The 20,802-nt window shown below is 43.6% G+C and overlaps 1 protein-coding gene across 3 annotated transcripts in view; it reads left to right on the top strand.

The window, feature by feature from the left end:
• Positions 1-20,802, top strand: part of NEK10 (NIMA related kinase 10) — a 515,946-nt gene that overhangs the window by 59,589 nt on the left and 435,555 nt on the right. For all 3 annotated transcript variants that reach the window (XR_012244412.1, XR_012244413.1, XM_073630267.1), the window contains exons 4-5: positions 17,759-17,874; positions 17,958-18,056. Coding sequence is in view for 1 of the 3 variants with exons in the window: in XM_073630267.1 (XP_073486368.1) it covers positions 17,759-17,874; positions 17,958-18,056 (215 nt within the window). In the remaining 2 variants the exon portion in view is untranslated. The remainder of the gene's footprint in view (positions 1-17,758; positions 17,875-17,957; positions 18,057-20,802) is intronic.

Raw genomic sequence — 20,802 nt, 5'->3', positions numbered from 1 at the left:
GTTAACCCCTTTCCAGTCAGTGTGATTAGTACAGTGTCAGTGTACAGTATTATCACTGATCACTGTATTAGTGTCACTAGTGACATCAGTGTCAGTTAGCGACCCTCCCAGATAGTGTCTGTTAGATTTCCCGCCACCCTATCACAGTCACACTATAACTTGCTAATTACTGCTATTACATTATAGTGTCTATAGCTGCTTTTATTACAGTATATATAAACCATAGTTTGTAGATACTATAACTTTCACACAAACCAATTATTATACACTTGGTTTTTTATTTTTTACCAAAGACATAGCAGAATACATTTTGGCCTAAATGTATGAAGAAATTCGATTTTTTTTTATTTTATAACATAAAATAAAAAATATATTTTTTTTCAAAAGTTTTTTTATTTTTTTGTTTATGTTATAAATAATAGATAAACCCAGTGGTGATCAAATCCCACCAAATGAAAACTATATTTGTGTGGAAAAATTATATAAATTTAATTTGCGTACAGTGTTGCATTTCCCATTAAAGTAACACAATGTTAAATAGCAAAAAATACACTGGTCATGGAGGGGGTGAGACCTTTGCAAGGTCTAGTGGTTACTTTTGTAGACTTATTAACATGCATTACATATTTTTTTATGTTTGATTGCTGACTCTATACACAATGAACATGAAAAAGCGAAAACTGGGTTGAGCTTGTCACTAGTGGAAATGTGAGCGGGGCCTGTCACTATAGGAAACATTTGGGCGGGGCCTGTCGCTATTGAAAATGTACGTGGGGCCTGTCACTGTTGGAAATGTGGGCAGGGCCTGTCACTGTTGGTAATGTGGGTGGGGCTTGTCACTACTGGAAATGTGGGCAGGGCCTGCCACTGTTCAAAATATAAGTGGGGCCTGTCACTATTGGAAATGTGGGCAGGGCTTGTCACTGTTGGAAATTTGGGTGGGGCTTGTCACTATTGAAAATGTGGGCTGTGCTTATTATTATTGGAAATATGGGCAAGGCCTGTCACTATTTAAAATGTGGGCAGGGCCTGTAACTATTGGAAATGTGTGTGTGGCCTGACACTATTGGAAATGTTGGAGGGGCCTGTAACTATTGGAAATATGAGCGTGGCCTGTCACTATTGGAAATGTGAACGTGGCTTGTCACTATTAGAAATGTGAACGTGGCCTGTCACTATTGGAAATGTGGGCAGACCTGTCCTTATTGGGAATGTGAGCGAGGTCTGTCACTGTTGGAAATGTGTGTGGGGCGAGACACTTTTGGACTACTGTTAAAACAAAATTTAAGGTTTTTGAGTGGCCTAGTCCCGACTTAAATCAGATTCTATGGCATGGCTGTTCATGCTTGAAAACCCTCCAATGTGGCTGAATTTAAATAATTCTGTAAAGAAGAATGGGCCAAAATTCCTCCACAGTGATGTGAAAGACTCATTGCCAGTTATCGCAAACATTTGATTGCAGTTGTTGCTGCCAAGGGTGGCATAACCAGTTATTAGGATTAAGGGGCAATTATTATTATTATTATTATTATTATTATACAGGATTTATACTTTTTCATATAGGGCCAGGCAGGTTTGTACAGCTTTTTTCCTTTAATAAATGAAATCATAATTTATAAACTGCATTTTGTATTTACTCTGGTTATCTTTGTGTAATAATAAAATTAGTTTGATGATCTGAATAATTTAAGTGTGACAAATATGCAAAAAAAAAAAATTAAAAATCAGGAAGGGGGCAAATACTTTTTTACAGCACTGTAGGTTGCATAATTGGAAGGGAGATAAAAACATGAGCCTTTCTGTGTCTCAAGTCAAAAAGAAAAAAAAAAAAGTAAGAAAAAAGTAAAAAAAATTTTTTTTTTCAAAATTTTCAGTCTTTGTTTCATTTAAATCGCAAAAATAAAAAGAAAGCTCTATTTGTGTGAAAAAAATGGTACAAATTTATTTGGGGTACAGTGCTGCATGACTGTGCAATTACCAGTTAAAATAATGCTGTCCTAAATAGCAAAAAATGCACCGGTCATGAAGGGGGTAAAACCTGTCAGAGCTGAAGTCGGTAAAAGGATCAACAGAGCCCAGGAAATGTAAACATAGTGCAGGCTGGTTACACCCTAGCCACAAACATATTAAATTTAATTATAGACATGCCATCTTAGAACGAGGTCCCTACATTTGTTTTGTGGAAGTTGATTTTCCTATAAAAATCCTCTTTCAGGTTGTTCTTTTTGTCTTGCTTTAAAGTGACACTAAAGGTTAGTTTTTTTGTTTTTTAAAACAAACATATCATACTTACCTCCACTGTGCAGCTTGTTTTGCTTTTCTGGGGTCCCTCGGCGGCTCTTGCGGCTCCTCCCCACATCAGATAACGTCCTGGGAGAAGCGCTCCTGAGTCCATAGAGGCCAAATGCAGGACTCGGCCCCGCCCCCCGGCACCCATGTCATTGGATTTGATTGACAGCAGCAGGAACCAATGGCTGCGCTGCTATCAATCTATCCAATCAAGAGCCAAGAACCCCGGGCAGAGAGACAGAGCATCCCTGTGGGTCAAGTTCCAGGGCTCAGGTAAGTAAAATGGGGGGGCTGGGGGGCCGGTCATTGGCAGAAGTTTTTTCACCTTAATGCATAGGATGCATTAAGGTGAAAAAGCACGTAGGTTTACAACCCCTTTAATTAGATTTATATTCCCAAAACTCACATTTTAACGTACATTGCTTTGTACAAATAAATTATTCCACAGGGACAAATTAGTTGGTAAACACAGTGTTATGGTATTAGCCTAGGACTCATTTTGCAATTTGTTTATCTACCAGACTTGGAATAATTGTCCTGCCATACTGGCATTGCACAATCTTCTAAAAGCTGCCACTTTATAACTACATTTTTAACCCTCTTTTTATCATGTAGGTCTTTTTATCAAGGTATTGATCTATTAATGATTGGGGACATTTTGCATGTCTGCTGCACAGACAGTGTTACTGTGCAGTTTACTGTGCTTTTTAAGTGACATACAGAGACAAAATTTTACGATAAAGCACTGTTAAAGCTTATAAAAATCACCCTGATGTTTAGGCAGGGTTGCTAACCAATTTAGTTTGCCAGGTAGTAATTGTCCGGGCTAATTGTTAGGAGATCCACTGATTTCCTCCTAATTCTGGAATTGCTGCACTTTTCTCTTCTGTCACTAGGTGGCATTGTAGCTGGTGACATTAGATAGACAAGGGCATAACAAGGACAGATTATGAATGGAATGGGTGTCTCAGCTAATGGGCAAGGGTTTCTTTCAGCCCCTTGGCCTGCTGGGAAAGCCTATTTTTTTGGGTGGAGTCAGGTGATCGGGGTTCTGTGCCACCTGGATGGCTGTCTGGGTGGACGTGTGTTATGTCGGCCAGTGCTACTAGGCTGGAAGCCTGAGGCCTATCCCAGGGACACCTGGCTGCTTATGTCGCCCCGGGCTGCTAGGCTGGAAGCCTGAGGCCTATCCTGGGGACACGTGGCAGCTAGGCTGCCTGAGGCCTATCCAGGAGCAGGAGAAGGAGTTTAGGGTTGGGACTGCAGGATTGGAGTCCAACCGAGTTGCAAAGGTTCAGTCGGACAGTGAACCAGTTGTGGTCGGAGATAGAGGGGAAGGTTTCGCCACTAAGGGACCATTCACCTTGTTACCAGAGACTACTATGAGTAAGCTGAAGCAAGTACCTGAGCAGTCTTCTCAGCAGCCAGAGATGGTGAAGAAGTGGGAATGCATCAGCAAGTGCCAAGCCAGGGACCCAGCAGAATAGCGGGGGTGATGCTTGAGGAGTATACAGTGGGATAGCTGTGAAAGAGCTCAGGGGATCCAGTGACGACTGGGACCTGGAAGCTCAGTGAGTGAAAACCTACAGTGGGATACTGTGAGATAAGTAAAGGACTGTGAGATAAGTAAAGGACTGTTCTGTGTTACAAAGAGTTATGTACAACTACTGTTAGTGACTATTGCAAGATTAGTTGCCATAGGGCACAGCGGTTCTACCTATACAGAAGTGTCATCCAGCTGGAGGCCTTCCACTGTATAACTGTCTATCTATAGAAGTCTCAGAGTCTGCCAATTACCATTGCATCTACTCAAGGGTGTCCTGGCCCTAACCCGCTCTCACACAGTTCTTGTTAAGAGACAATAAATCTCTTGTTCACATTCAATAAGTGACTGGCGCCCATCATTTCTTCTTGCATCACACCCACCCTGCCAGGTAACCCATTCTACAAGGAAGGATGTCAGCTCTCCTTAAACCTGTAGGTCACCATTAGGCCTCTGGAGCTCAGGGACCTTGGTACAATGACATCTTAAACATCTTGAAGTTCAGCTGTAACAAACTGCAAGCATGTAGACTTTTTTTGCAGAAGAAACATCCAATATCTCTTCTGCAATAAAATGTCCCTACCTGCCTGCTTCCTGTCTTCTGCGGTGCTATAAACTGAGCTGTGCATGCACAGGACCGTTGGAAAGGTGAGTAATAACCCTTTTATTTCTGCTTTAAGGCCTAAAACTTATATGGGTACCATCCCTTAATTAATTGCAATTGACCCAAGAATAAGGTAAGTATATAAAGTGGGACTTTAAATGCACCACAAAGAAGGAAACAAATATACAGCTAAAAAATATTTTATTACTGGTTTAAAATTACAATATGCACATACACATGCACTAATGCCGCGTACACACGGTCGGACTTTTCACCTGCAAAAGTCCGACGGACGCCGCCGGACCAAGTCCGGCGGACAATCCGACCGTGTGTGGTCTCCATCGGACTTCCGACGGACCGTTTCGGGCGGAAATCCGACGTACTTTAGATTTGAAGCCTGCGCCGGACTCAGTTCCTGACGGAAAGCCCGTTCGTCTGTATGCTAGTCCGAAGGACCAGATACGACGGAGGAGCAGGTTACTGCATCTCGCGCTCGCTGCAATAGGAAAAACTAATTTTCCCATTGCGGCGAGCGCGGGGGGCATCCCAGGCCCTTAGGTCTGGTATGGAACTTTAAGGAGAACCCCCTACGCCGAAAAACCGGCGTGGGGATCCCCCCAAAATCCATACCAGACCCCGATCCGAGCACGCAGCCCGGCCGGTCAGGAAAGGGGGTGGGGACGAACGAGCGCCCCCCCCCTCCTGAACCGTACCAGGCCGCATGCCCTCAACATGGGGGGGTGCTTTAGGGGAGGGGGCGCCTTGCGGTGCCCCCCCACCACAAAGCACCTTGTCCCCATGTTGATGAGGACAAGGGCCTCTTCCCGACAACCCTGGCCGTTGGTTGTCGGGGTCTGCGGGCGGGGGGCTTATCGGAATCCGGGAGCCCCCTATAATAAGAGGGCCCCCAGATCCCGGCCCCCCCACCCTATGTGAATGAGTATGGGGTACATGGTACCCCTACCCATTCACCTAGGTAAAAATTGTCAATAATAAAACACAACACAGGTTTTTAAAATAATTTATTAAACAGCTCCGGGGGGGGTCTTCTTCCGTCTTCGGGGGTCCCTCTGGTTCATCTTCTCCCGGCGTCCGGTTGGTTCTTCTCCGCTCTCCGGCCTCTTCTCCCGGTGTCCCAGGTCTTCGGCCGGCCCCTCCGCTGTCTTCAGGTAGCTCTATTGCCAGCGGAGGTCCGGACTTCTGGGCTTCTTGGCTTCTTGGCTTCTTGTGTTCTCTTCTCTTCTCTTCCCCCAGATGTTGACACGACGCTCTCTCCGGCTGGACTGGTCTCTGAGGGCTGCGTTGTGACTTATATAGGCGGAGACCCCGCCCCCATATGATGTCACAGTCCCTGGGCATGCTGGGACTGTGACATCATATGGGGGCGGGGTCTCCGCCTATATAAGTCACAACGCAGCCCTCAGAGACCAGTCCAGCCGGAGAGAGCGTTGTGTCAACATCTGGGGGAAGAGAAGAGAACACAAGAAGCCAAGAAGCCCAGAAGCCCAGAAGTCCGGACCTCCGCTGGCAATAGAGCTACCTGAAGACAGCGGAGGGGCCAGCCGAAGACCTGGGACACCGGGAGAAGAGGCCGGAGAGCGGAGAAGAACCAACCGGACGCCGGGAGAAGATGAACCAGAGGGACCCCCGAAGACGGAAGAAGACCCCCCCCCCCGGAGCTGTTTAATAAATTATTTTAAAAACCTGTGTTGTGTTTTATTATTGACACTTTTTACCTAGGTGAATGGGTAGGGGTACCATGTACCCCATACTCATTCACATAGGGTGGGGGGGCCGGGATCTGGGGGCCCTCTTATTATAGGGGGCTCCCGGATTCCGATAAACCCCCCGCCCGCAGACCCCGACAACCAACGGCCAGGGTTGTCGGGAAGAGGCCCTTGTCCTCATCAACATGGGAACAAGGTGCTTTGTGGTGGGGGGGCACCGCAAGGCGCCCCCTCCCCCAAAGCACCCCCCCATGTTGAGGGCATGCGGCCTGGTACGGTTCAGGGGGGGGGGGGGCGCTCGTTCGTCCCCACCCCCTTTCCTGACCGGCCGGGCTGCGTGCTCGGATCGGGGTCTGGTATGGATTTTGGGGGGACCCCCACGCCGGTTTTTCGGCGTAGGGGGTTCCCCTTAAAGTTCCATACCAGACCTAAGGGCCTGCGACGGGGCTCGCAAGGTTTCAATCTCGCCAAAAAAAGCGGTGAGATTGAATTCCTTTTCTAGTCCCGTCGTACCCAAGTCACGTTCAAAATGAACGGACTTGTCCGTGTGTGGGAAAGTCCGTTCATTCTGAAAGTCCGGCGGAAGTCCGTCGGGAAGACCGGATTCCGGAAAGTCCGGCCGTGTGTAGGCAAGTCCGGCCGTTCAGAAAGTCCGGCGGTAGTCCGCCGGAAGTCTGGCGGCAAGTACGTCGGACCTAGCTTTCTAGAAAGTCCGACCGTGTGTATGCGGCATAAGAGTTGTAGATTGATGTAATCATCAAAATAGCACTTGGGATTGATGCATTCCACGATAAAATCACTTTCTCAGGATTCACACTGATTTAGATATTAATACAATGAACCCAATCTGGAAAAACAGTATCATCAGAAGACCAGATTCACAAAAATATCCTCAGTGTCTCTTATGCCGCGTACACACGGTCGGACGTTTCGACCGGACTGGTCTGACGGACGCTGACGGACCAAATCCGGCGGACAATCCGATCATGTGTGGGCTTCACCGAACCTTCAGCTGACTTTTCCAGTCGCAAATCTGATGCACTTTAGATTTGGAACATGCTTCAAATCTTTACGTCGTAACTCCGCCGGACCCAGAAATCCGCTTGTCTGTATGCTAGTCCGACAGGCAAAAACCGACGCTAGGGCAGCTATTGGCTACTGGCTATCAACTATCTTATTTTAGTCCAGTGTACATCATCACGTACGAATCTGTCGGACTTTGGTGTGATCGTGTGTAGGGAAGTCCGTTCGTTCGGAAGTCCATCAAAAGTCCGTCAAAAGTCTGTTGGAAAGCTTGTCGGACCAGTCTGGTCGAAAAGTCCGACCATGTGTACGCTGCATAAGACCCATTAATGGTGTTGCATAGGTGTATATATATATATATATATATATATATATATATATATATATAATATACTTTATAAGGGGAGCCTGAGATTGTACCCAGGTCTTCCTTGCTAGTACAGAGGCTGCCAGTCAGAAGTAAAGTTACATGCACACTGATGATACAGGCTCAGTCTAGGGGATGTATTTTTAGAATTTTTTTGTTGAATAGCTTGAACAGGAGAGGGGTTCAGGGATCAGGATATGCCAAATGATGGCAGAAATAACAGGAGAACAGCTTCTCACTAATCTTCCCTAAACTGACTTTCCTGGAGGCAACAGGGGGTGGCCAGTATATCTAAAATTCTATAAAAGCAGTCCCAGTCCATAAAGCAATCCTTATAGCATCATCTGGCACTTACTTCCCTTCTAGCATTTGCACACCCAAGAGTCCACAGCAAGGTCTTTGCTCACAATGTCCAAGGAGCTGTCTGTCACTCAACATCCATGGGTAGTCCACCAGTGAGGAAGACAAAAGGTCCTTCTCCAGGACAGGACTCCTGAATGATGCTCTCCAACAAGTAATCCTTTACCAATCTTCTACAGGTCCTCAGCCCAGCACCTTCTGAGACTCAGACTTCGATCTCTTGTTTCACTAGCTATCACCCACGGCAACAGCCCCAGGAGAACTGGAACTGGAACCCTCCCTGGATAGGAAAGAAGTTTTCAGTTTGTTGTGCTCAGATACATTATAGTTCTGCTTTTAAGAAATGACAAACATCTTTCTAAATCCACCTATCATATCTATATCTTTGTACAGGATGGTACCACTTAACAGGCCCTAGATAAGTATTGCTTAACATTTTTCCATGGAGGAGCTCTCAAAAGAATTTTTGGGTTTCAGAAAACCCTTGATGACATTTTGTATGTGTACAGATTACAATTATTTGTATGATCAGTAAGACGTTGATATAATAGTCAAACGTATGTGGCAAATGTGGCAAACATCCTGTAGATTATTTGACAACCATGACAGATAATTTTAAAACATCCCCTTGCTCTTATTTTCATGAACAGTCATGAACAATAATTAAATAATTAATAAGTAATAATAATAATGGCCGCCAGCAATATAGGCAGGCCCCCTTACACTAGTGGTCAGTGGAGAAGGGTCTCATTTACATAGACAAGAATAGGATATGAGAGCTGCGTGCAGTGAACAATTCTAATGAGTGACATAAATAAATATGTGACGACATGTGAATCAACCCTATAGGTTATTGAGTCCCAAAAAACAGCAACACAAGCAAATGTCTTTGGTAAGTATTGCTGTTACACAAAAGGCGAACACCAATGGTTTGGAATCCTCCTCTTGCAGATGACAAGAACACACCAACATGCAAAGTGTATCCTCCACCACATGAAGTGCACGCTTACTAGCTACCACAAGCTGGGTTGCTTGTGGCTAATACCCAGCCAGGGCCTTTGACTCCCGAGATGGCAAACAGTGACTCCAACCAGAGCAACCTCCAAACACCTCTTGCAAGCAGATGGAATAACAAAAGAGCTCACAGGGATCCAAGGTCCTCAATTCCTGTGTTCATAATGACTAGGGATGAGCCAAACACCCCCTGTTCGGTTCGCACCAGAACATGCGAACAGGAAAAAAGTTCGTTCGAACACGCGAACACCGTTAAAGTCTATGGGACACGAACATATAATAATCAAAAGTGCTAATTTTAAAGGCTTATTTGCAATTTATTGTCATAAAAAGTGTTTGGGGACCTGGGTCCTGCCCCAGGGGACATGGATCAATGCAAAAAAAAGTTTTAAAAACGGCCGTTTTTTCAGGAGCAGTGACTTTAATAATGCTTAAAGTCAAACAATAAAAGTGTAATATCCCTTTAAATTTCGTAGCTGGGGGGTGTCTATAGCATGCCTGTAAAGGGGCGCATGTTTCCCTTGTTTAGAACAGTCTGACAGCAAAATGACATTTGAAAGGAAAAAAGCCATTTAAAACTACTCGCGGCTATTGCATTGCCAGTCCGACAATACACATAAAAGTTCATTGATAAAAAAACGGCATGGGAATTCCCCACAGGGGAAACCCGAACCAAAATTAAAAAAAAAAAATGACGTGGGGGTCCCCCTAAATTTCATACCAGGCCCTTCAGGTCTGGTATGGATATTAAGGGGAACCCCGGCCAAAATAAAAAAAAAAAATGACATGGGGTCCCCCTAAATTCCATACCAGGCCCTTCAGGTCTGGTATGGATTTTAAGGGGAACCCCGTGCCAAAAAAAAATGGCGTGGGGTCCCCCCAAAAATCCATACCAGACCCTTATCCGAGCACGCAACCTGGCAGGCCGCAGGAAAAGAGGGGGGGACGAGAGAGCGCCCCCCCCTCCTGAACCGTACCAGGCCACATGCCCTCAACATTGGGAGGGTGCTTTGAGGTAACCCCCCAGAACACCTTGTCCCCATGTTGATGAGGAAAAGGGCCTCATCCCCACAACCCTGGCCGGTGGTTGTGGGGGTCTGCGGGTGGGGGGCTTATCGGAATCTGGAAGCCCCCTTTAACAAGGGGACCCCCAGTTCCCGCCCCCCCCCTGTGTGAAATGGTAAGGGGGTACAAAAGTACCCCTACCATTTCACTAAAAAACTGTCAAAAATGTTAAAAATGACAAGAGACAGTTTTTGACAATTCCTTTATTTAAATGCTTCTTCTTTCTTCTATCTTCCTTCATCTTCTTCTTCTTCTGGTTCTTCTGGCTCTTCTGGTTCTTCCTCCAGTGTTCTCATCCAGCATCTCCTCCGCGGCGTCTTCTATCTTCTTCTCCTCGGGCCGCTCCGCACCCATGGCATGGGGGGAGGCTCCCGCTCTTCTCTTTATCTTCTTCTCTTCTTCATCTTCCTTTCTTCTTCTCTTCTTCTCTTCTTCATTTTCTTCTCCTGGCTGCTCCGCATCCATGCTGGCATGGAGGGAGGCTCCCGCTGTGTGACGGCGTATCCTCGTCTGACGGTTCTTAAATAACGGGAGGCGGGGCCACCCGGTGACCCCGCCCCCCTCTGACACACAGTGACTTGACGGGACTTCCCTGTGACGTCACGGGGAATGCCACAGGGAAGTCCCGTCATGTCCCATGCGTCAGACGGGGGCGGGGTCACCGGGTGGCCCCGCCCCCCGTTATTTAAGAACCGTCAGAAGAGGAGATGCCGTCACACAGTGGGAGCCTCCCTCCATGCCAGCATGGGTGCGGAGGGGCCGGAGAAGAAAATGAAGAAGAGAAGAAGAGAAGAAAAGAAGACGATGAAGAAGAGAAGAGGATGAAGAGAAGAACGGGAGCCTCCCCCATGCCATGGGTGCGGAGCGGCCCGAGGAGAAGAAGATAGAAGACGCCGCGGAGGAGATGCTGGACGAGAACGCCGGAGGAAGAACCAGAAGAGCCAGAAGAACCAGAAGAAGAAGATGAAGGAAGATAGAAGAAAGAAGCATTTAAATAAAGGAATTGTCAAAAACTGTCTCTTGTCATTTTTAACATTTTTGACAGCTTTTTAGTGAAATGGTAGGGGTACTTGTACCCCCTTACCATTTCACACGGGGGGGCCGGGATCTGGGGGTCCCCTTGTTAAAGGGGGCTTCCAGATTCCGATAAGCCCCCCGCCCGCAGACCCCCACAACCACCGGCCAGGGTTGTGGGGATGAGGCCCTTGTCCTCATCAACATGGGGACAAGGTGTTTTCGGGGCTACCTAAGGGTCTGGTATGGAATTTAGGGGGACCCCCACGTCATTTTTTTTTTTTTATTTTGGCCGGGGTTCCCCTTAATATCTATACCAGACCTGAAGGGCCTGGTATGGAATTTAGGGGGACCCCCACGTCATTTTTTTTTTTTTTAATTATGGTTCGGGGTTCCCCTGTGGGGAATTCCCATGCCGTTTTTATTAATGAACTTCTATGTGTATTGTCGACCGGCAATGCAATAGCCGCGAGTAGTTTTAAATGGCTTTTTTCCTTTCAAATGTCATTTTGCTGTCAGACTGTTCTAAACACGGGAAACATGCGCCCCTTTACAGGCATGCTATAGACACCCCCCAGCTACGAAATTTAAAGGGATATTACACTTTTATTGTTTGACTTTAAGCATTATTAAAATCACTGCTCCTGAAAAAACGGCCGTTTTTAAAACTTTTTTTGCATTGATCCATGTCCCCTGGAGCAGGACCCAGGTCCCCAAATACTTTTTATGACAATAACTTGCATATAAGCCTTTAAAATTAGCACTTTTGATTTCTCCCATAGACTTTTAAAAGGTGTTCTGCGGCATTCGAATTTGCCGCGAACACCCCAAATTGTTCGCTGTTCGGCGAACTTGCGAACAGCCAATGTTTGAGTCGAACATGTGTTCGACTCGAACTCGAAGCTCATCCCTAATAATGACCCAAAGAAAGGGAAAAGGCTCGCAAAGGTAAAACCAGACTAATGATTTATTATAAAAACAGTATCACTTACATGAGAGTAAGGCAAATCAAGCATGGATAGTAAGCCGGCCGGCTACAATATGAACACCCGTTCCTTCGGAACATTGACAGTGCAGTGACGTCAGCACGTCACTTCTTCCTCGCGTTTCGTCACAAGTCTGATGTTGTCCTGGGGCACGTTGTGTATCAGCAATTTTTACCAAAGACATTTGCTTGTGTTGCTGTTTTTTGGTACTCAATAGCCTATAGGGTTGATTCACATGCTGTTACATATTTATTTATGTTGTTCATTAGAATTGTTCACAGTGCGCAGCTCTCATATCTTATTCTTGTCTATTTTTGTGTCTATCTCACTTAGAGCTGCTGCAGTTTTTATGCTATATAGAACATAGCACAGTTAATCTTTTCCACATCTCATTTACATAGACTCTCAGTGAAATGCCTTCTTATATTGGTGTTAAGTGAAGAAATACTTGCTTACATTAGTGCTCAGTGGAAAAATGGCACTTTACATTGGTGGGTATTGGGAGAAAGGCCCCCTGATATTGGAGAGGAGAGGTTCCCCCTACATTCAAGGTTTGTGGGCAAAAGCATGCTGCTTGCATTGGTGGTCAGTGGAAAGAGTGCCTTATACGTTGACAGTCAATGGGAAAAGTGCTTCGTTATATTATGGGTCAGTAAAAAATATTTTGTCATATTAAGAGAATGTGGGAAAAATGCCCTTTACGTTAGTGGTCAGTAGGAAGAATGCCACCTTAACAGGGAGCTGAAAAGGACATGGTGTTAGTAGTTATTTATCTGAAAGACGAGGGGAAGCTCTTCTAGTACCACACCCTGGACTCTGTGACATCAACCTTAGAACTATGCAAGCACCATCAGGTGAAAAGTTAACATCCTGTGACTCACTCCCTCAGGAATACCTGGTAACCTTTAGAGGAACCCCTGGTTGAAAATGGCTGACATAGATGTTCTATGGATACATCTTTGGGGGTTAGGCAGACAAACGGGTGAATAATAACAGGCAACCAAACACTTTTCAAAGGCAATACCCTAAATGGTAATGGGATACTTTTCTGGGGTTTTGCTGAATTCCTTATAAAACAAAATGGGATGTTTGTGATATATGGCAATTGTCAGAGTGTACCATAGCAAATTGTGGATGGTGCCAATATATATGCATTTTTAGGGGCAATTTGCCTTGTCAACTTTCTGACCTCACACACTATCTGTCAACTCCTAAGTGCATAAAAGTGTCAAACAGCAGAGTCCCGTACTGGTTTACATTCATCTTAACTGCAGAACTTACAGTATTTGATCCTTCTATGTTTTATGAAATGCTAGGAGACAATGGGGTTTACTTACTAAAGGCAAATCCACTCTGCACTACAAGTGCACTTGGAAGTGCAGTCGCTGTAGATCTGAGGGGAAGATCTGAAATGAGGGGAAGCTATGCTGATTTTATCATCCAATCAAGGCACCTCTAAGTGTATCAATATGGTTACATTTAATGAAGGTACAACATTTAGCAACTCACATGGTTGATGATTTAAAGAGGCACATCTAACTAAGTATGCAGGCATCTGGGGTAAAGCTGTCCATATAGACCATCCTCCTCACCACCATCGACATCATCTCTTCCACGGTGCACTCCATGAGCGGTTCAAGCATCGCTTTCAGATCACTCTACTGCAGGGTAGTCTTCCCGGTCACGATTGCAGACTGACAGCGGTGAGAGGCGACGGTGCGGGGGATTGTCTATGTGGACAGCTTTACCCCAGATGCCTGCATACTTAGATGTGCCTCTTTTAATCACCAACCATGTGAGCTGCTAAATGTGGTACCTTCATTAAATGTAAACATATTGCTACACTTAGAGGCGCCTCTCTTCTATTTTATACACTGTAGCTCCTCCTGGATTGTTCTTCTAATCCCCTTCCATTTGTGGATGGACATTTTATAGTTACAGAACCTGGTCACATTGCTATAATCATTTTTAATGGACTATAAACTGAAGGACTTATGAACAAATGGTTGTGGAACAAATCATTTGAGTTTTTATTATTTCTTATGGGAAAATATGCTCTGATATAAGAGTGCTTTGGATTACAAGCATGTTTCTGGAACGAATTATGCTCGCAAACCAAGGTTTTACTGTACGGAGGATTTTATAAGTAGAATACATTTATCAGAGAAATTTATATAGTCCCAATAATTTAAACAGTGCTTCGCACAAGGGATTTAGTAAAACTGGAGAATGCAAAATCTGGTGCAGCTCTGCATAGAAACCAATCAGGTTACAGTTTTTCAAAGCTTAATTTAATAAGTTGATGTTTGAAGCTAATTGGTTACCATGCAGAGCTGCACCAGATTTTGAACTCCCCAGTTTTAGTAAATCAACTACTGTACATGGTGTACATTTACATCAGTCCCTGCCCTCAAGGAGCTTACACTCTAAGGTCTTTAATAACACGTACTAGGGCCAATTTCCACAGGAGTCAATTAACCTACCAGCATCTTTTTGAAGTGTATAAGGAAACCCACACAAGCACAGGGGGAACATGCAAACTCCATCTTTGAACGGAAAACCCTAGTGCCGCAAGGCAAGAGTGCTAACCACTAAGCCACGGTGTATTACATTGTGTGTTTCTTCAGCTGGGACTAATAGGAATAAATAATTTGTCTCTGTAAAGGAAGGAACTGGTATATAAGTAAATTAAACAAATTAAAGCAGTATTAAACCCAAAAGCAAGCACTTATTATATTGCAGTTTACCAATTTTTAGATGTGATGGCTGTATTAGTTACATTTTTTAGGCTTGCTTTCTTCTGTTTTCATCTGGTAATCCAGTCAGCAAGTCTGTTATTTTTCACAGCACAAACTCTTTGCAGAATGTATCCATTTACATAGATGAGACAAACCACTTTAAGCTGGCCATAGATGGTTTGAATCTCAGCCGTATAAGCAGGGACTGGATGAGAGTCCAGCCATGTATGGGCAGGCTAATTGTACCCAAGTTGATAAAACGATCTACTTGGGTACAACCAGCCTGTTGGATTTTTCATGCGATAATTGCCAGCACCTATCGCCACTAGCAATAATCACTATGTGTTCTCCCGGCCGAGACGGCTCCCCCCCCCACGGGAGAACACAACAGCTCCGTGGGAGGGATTCCCCCATAACACTGTCACCGTCTATGGCCAGCTTAACACTGGCCAGGGTGATTACCACTTAATGACCAGCCTTGTTTTGAGATTTTGGTGTTTACATGCTTAAAACTGTTTTTGTGCTAGAAAATTACTTAGAACCCCCAAACATTATATATTGTCTTTTTTCTAACACCCCAGAGAATAAAATGGCGATCATTGCAATACTTTTTTTCACACTATATTTGCGCAGCGGTCTTACAAGCGCACTTTTTTTTGAAAAAATTAACTTTTTTTAATAAAAAAATAAGACAACAGTAAACTTAGCCTAATTTTTTTTATATTGTGAAAGATAATGTTACGCCGAGTAAATTTATACCCAACATGTCACGCTTCAAAAATGCGCCCGCTCGTGGAATGGCGTCAAACTTTTACCCTCAAAAATCTCCATAGGCGACATTTAAAAAATTCTACAGCTTGCATGTTTTGCGTTACAGAGAAGGTCTAGGGCTAGAATTATTGCTCTCGCTCTACCGATCGCGTAGATACCACACATGTGTGGTTTGACCACCGTTTTCATATGCGGGCGCTACTCACGTATGTGTTCGCTTCTGCGCGCGAGCTTGTCGGGACGGGGCGTTTTAAAAACTTTTTTTTTCTTATTTATTTTACTTGATTTTATTTATTTTTACATTTTTTTTTTTTTTAAATTTGGGTCACTTTTATTCCTATTACAAGGAGCATCTGGGGTCAAAAAGTCCTCAGATCTCATATTTGGACTTAAATGCAATAAAAAAAATTTTGAAAAAATGACATTGAAAAAATGTGCCTTTAAGAGGTATGGGCGGAAGTGACGTTTTGACATCACTTCCGCCCTGCAGTGTCTTGGAGATAGGTGGCCATCTTCCCCTCACTCATCTCCATGTCAGCCCAGGGGACAGACGCGATCGCCTCCGCCGCTGCCGACGGCTCCGGTAAGCAGCGGAGGGAACCAGATCGCGGCGGGGGGGGCCTCCCCCACCTCCGATAAAAGTGATCTCGCAGCGAATCCGCCGCAGAAACCACTTTTATCTTGTATCCGATCGCTGGCCGAACACGGGGATACCGGGGTTATGGCAGCTAGCTGCTGCCATAACAACGATATCCGTCCCCAAAAAAAGGGACGTATATGTACATGCGGCGGTCGGCAAGTGGTTAAAAAGATCAACTTTTACTTATTCATGCAAAACCTTTATCCTAACAGGAAAAAAAAAAACTATTTGCTGTAACTGCTTATAAAGTGTGGCCTGGAAGTTGGGTTACATTTGTTAGTGGCTTTAAATCTGCTAATACATTCAACATTACCCTCACCCCAGACCAGGGTTGCCAACCTCCTGCAGCATTTTTTACTGACAAAACATGGAAAATTTACTGGCGGAACACATTTTTTTACTGGCAACCTGAGAAATTACAGAACTCCTATTGAAAACGAACACAGTGAATATTTGAACAGTATAAACATGATATGGAAACACTGACAATACCTATAACAAAGTAATTTGCTTGATTTACACTTAAAAAGTCAACACAGAATGAAATGATTAGCCCCTGATATTTACTGGCAGTTGTAAAAAATCACTGATTTTTGCAAACGGTCAGTAAATTTACTGGCAGTTGGCAACCCTGCCCCAGACTGACAATGCTGCTGCTTGCTGTGCCTCATGTTCTCATTCCTCCAGAGATGTGTGTCACTAATGCAGGAGGTATGTTACTGGCCAGATCACCAGGTGAAAACAGAGGGAAAAAAGCCAAAGAAAGGAAAACTGATACAGCCACCACATCTAACTATTGGTAAGCTGCAATATAATACATTTTCAGTTTTGGGTTTAATACCACTTTAATATTGTATAAAATAGAAAATCTAAACCCCTAATTTTATGAGATTCACTACATGCCCAAAAGTTTGTGGACACCTGATTATTACACCTATATACATGTTTGGATATTCCATTCGAACCATGGACATTGAATGGAGTTGCTGTAGCAATAATGAGGTTTGATGAACCCCAAGCTGAGAAAAGGGATGGAGACTCATTCTGAACACAGTGTCACCCTTATGCCCTGTACACACGGTCGGATTTTCCAACGGAAAATATGTGATAGGACCCTGTTGTCGGAAATTCCGACCGTGTGTGGGCTCCATCACACATTTTCCATTGGAATTTCCGACACACAAAGTTTAAGAGCAGGATATAAAATTTTCCGACAACAAAATCCGTTGTCGGAAATTCCGATCATGTGTACACAAATCCGACGCACAAAGTGCCACGCATGCTCAGTAAAAGATGAAGGCTATTGGCTACTGCCCCATTTATAGTCCTGTCGTACGTGTTTTACGTCACCGCGTTTAGAACGATCGGATTTTCCGACAACTTTGTGTGACCGTGTGTATGCAAGACAAGTTTGAGCCAACATCCGTAGGAAAAAATCCATGGATTTTGTTGTCGAAATGTCCGATCAATGTCCGACCGTGTGTACAGGGCATTATTGTTACAAAACCTAGCGACATATCCTCAGATTGAACAATCAATTACCGATATAAAGAAGGCTGTCGTACCTTTCCTCCAGTGTCAGCTACATTTTGACTCAATAGTATTTTCTATGTGTAGCTTCCAGCTTTAAAAACAACTGGTACACCAAAGTCTCAGCAGAAGTTTGGAAAGGCACACACATCCAAAACCCATTGGCAAGAGTCCACCGAGTCTGTAGAGCTTGAAAAATTCAGGTAAGTAAAAATTAAAGCATTTGGTATCTTGGATTTAAAAAATGTAATTGGCTCTGACTAATTGTCATGTTTACTATTTCTAGTGTTTATTTCAAAAATGAAAGGAATTTTAGCCAACATTCTCAGCACAACCTGTTTCTTGATATCTTTATGGCACTAATGAAGAACAGGCTGGGATGCAGGTAAGGGAAGTTTATTTCTTGTGTGCAGTGATTTGTTTCATTTTTAAAAGCAACCTGCCATGAGAGAGACACAGAGGCGACTCTAGACTTTGTGAGGCCTTAGGCAAAACTTAGACATGAGGCCCCACTCACTCCCATAATGGGAAAAATAATTCAAGGGATGAAAATGAACTGTATTAGGAGTGTACAGTATAGGGGAGTGGACAGTACAGGGGGTAGGTAAGTGGGCATAATAAAGATATATTTTCCTCAAGCAGAGCTGCACAGGGAAGGTGCTCTCACAGATCCTACCTATTCTGGTAGGCTGTCACAAAGAGAGAAATAAAGGGGGATGGGTGGAGAAGGAAGGAAGGAAGGAAGGAAGGAAGGAAGGAAGGAAGGAAGGAAGGAAGGAAGGAAGGAAAGAGAAAAACAGAGAAAGATAGATGGAAGGAAAGATGGAAGGAAAGAAAGAAAGAGAAAAAAAGATGGAAGGAAAGAAAGAAAGAGAAAGAAATATGAATGGAAAGAAAGAAAGAGAAAGAGAAAGAAAGAGAAAGAAAGAAAGAAAGAAAGAAAGAAAGAAAGAAAGAAAGAAAGAAAGAAAGAAAGAAAGAAAGATGGGTGGAAGGAAAGAAAGAAAGAGAAAGAAAGATGGAAGGAAAGAAAAAAAGAGAAAGAAATATGAATGGAAAGAAAGATGGAAGGAAAGAAAGAAAGAGAAAGAAAGATGGAAGGAAAGAAAGAGAAAGAAAGATGGAAGGAAAGAAAGAAAGAGAAAGAAATATGAATGGAAAGAAAGAAAGAGAAAGAAAGAAAGAAAGAAAGAAAGAAAGAAAGATGGAAAGAAAGAAAGAAAGAAAGAAAGAAAGAAAGAAAGAAAGAAAGAAAGAAAGATGGATGGAAGGAAAGAAAGAAAGATGGATGGAAGGAAAGAAAGAGAAAGAAAGATGGATGGAAAGAAAGAAAGAGAAAGATGGATGGAAGGAAAGAAAGAAAGAGAAATAAAGATGGATGGAAGGAAAGAAAGAAAGAGAAATAAAGATAGATGGAAGGAAAGAAAGAAAGATGGATGAAAGAAAGGAAAGAAAGAGAAAGAAAGAAGGAAAGAAAGAGAAAACAAGATGGAAAGAAAGAAAGCAAAAGAAAGAGAAAGATGGATGGAAGGAAAGAAAGAAAGAGAAATAAAGATGGATGGAAGAAAAGAAAGAAAGAGAAATAAAGATGGATGGAAGGAAAGAAAGAAAGATGGATGAAAGGAAACAAAGAGAAAGAAAGAAGGAAAGAAAGAGAAAACAAGATGGAAAGAAAGAAAGAAATAGAAAGAAAGATGGATGGAAGGAAAGAAAGAAAGAGAAAGAAAGATGGAAAGAAAGAAAGAAAGAAAGAAAGAAAGAAAGAAAGAAAGAAAGAAAGAAAGAAAGAAAGAAAGAAAGAAAGATGGAAGGAAAGAAAAAAAGAGAAAGATGGAAGGAAAGAAAGAAAGAAAGAAAGAAAGAAAGAAAGAAAGAAAGAAAGAAAGAAAGAAAGATGGATGGAAGAAAAGAAAGTAAGAGAAAGAAAGATGGATGGAAGGAAAGAAAGAAAGAGAAAGAAAGATGGATGGAAGGAAAGAAAGAAAGATGGAAGGAAAGAAAGAAAGAGAAAGAAAGATGGATGGAAGGGATGGAAAGAAAGAAAGAAAGAAAGAAAGAAAGAAAGAAAGAAAGAAAGAAAGAAAGAAAGAGAAAAAAGATGGAAAGAAAGAAACAAATAGAAAGAAAGATGGAAGGAAAGAAAGAAAGAGAAATAAAGATGGAAGGAAAGAAAGAAAGAGAAAAAAAGATGGAAGAAAAGAAAGAAAGAGAAAGATGGATGGATGGATGGAAAGAAAGAGAAAGATGGATGGATGGATGGAAAGAATGAGAGATGGAAAGAAAGAAAGAAAGAAAGAAAGAAAGAAAGAAAGAAAGAAAGAAAGAAAGAAAGAAAGAAAGAAAGAAAGAAAGAAAGATGGAAGGAAAGAAAGAAAGAAAGAGAAAAAAGATGCAAAGAAAGAAAGAAATAGAAAGAAAGATGGAAGGAAAGAAAGAAAGAGAAAAAAAGATGGAAGAAAAGAAAGAAAAAGATGGATGGATGGATGGAAAGAAAGAGAAAGATGGATGGAAAGAATGAGAGATGGAAAGAAAGAAAGAAAGAAAGAAAGAAAGAAAGAAAGAAAGAAAGAAAGAAAGAAAGAAAGAAAGATGGATGGAAAGAAAGAGAAGGGGGGTGGAGGAAGAAGGGAAGGAAGAGCATCCCCTACATCAGCGTACTCACTGGGACGCAGGAGGGACTGGAGGGATGGATGGATGGATCAGACTCCCCTTTTCCTTTTCTGTTTTCTTCTTCAGCATGAATCTTCCCGCCCACACATCCCCTTCTGAGGCAGAGCAGAGAACACTGCCGAGGAGAGTGGGCGGGGCAGACACAGGAGGAGAGGGCGGGAGGAGGAGGAGCAGAAGCTCTCTCTCCTCTTCTGTTTGGCTGTGCGGGCAGCAGGGGGAGGGGGGAGATCTGTCAGAACAGGCTATGCTGAGCGGCTCTCCCTGTCTGTGATCCGGAGATGTACGTGAGCTCAGATCACACATCTCACTCGCAGCCTTGTTATCTCTCCCTGTAACAAAACGAGGGGACTCAGGACTGTGTGATGGCGGATACCTCTGCTGCTGGAAGAGGCGGCTCCCTGATTAGGTAAACAATCCAGCTGTGCGAGGCCCCTATGACTGCGAGGCCTGAGGCCACCGCC

The sequence above is a fragment of the Aquarana catesbeiana genome, linkage group LG05, assembly GCF_042186555.1.
Source record: "Aquarana catesbeiana isolate 2022-GZ linkage group LG05, ASM4218655v1, whole genome shotgun sequence".
Classification (NCBI taxonomy): Eukaryota; Metazoa; Chordata; class Amphibia; order Anura; family Ranidae; genus Aquarana; species Aquarana catesbeiana.
The sequence above is the reverse complement of the archived record's forward strand: the minus strand, read 5'-3'. Positions and strand labels throughout refer to the sequence as shown.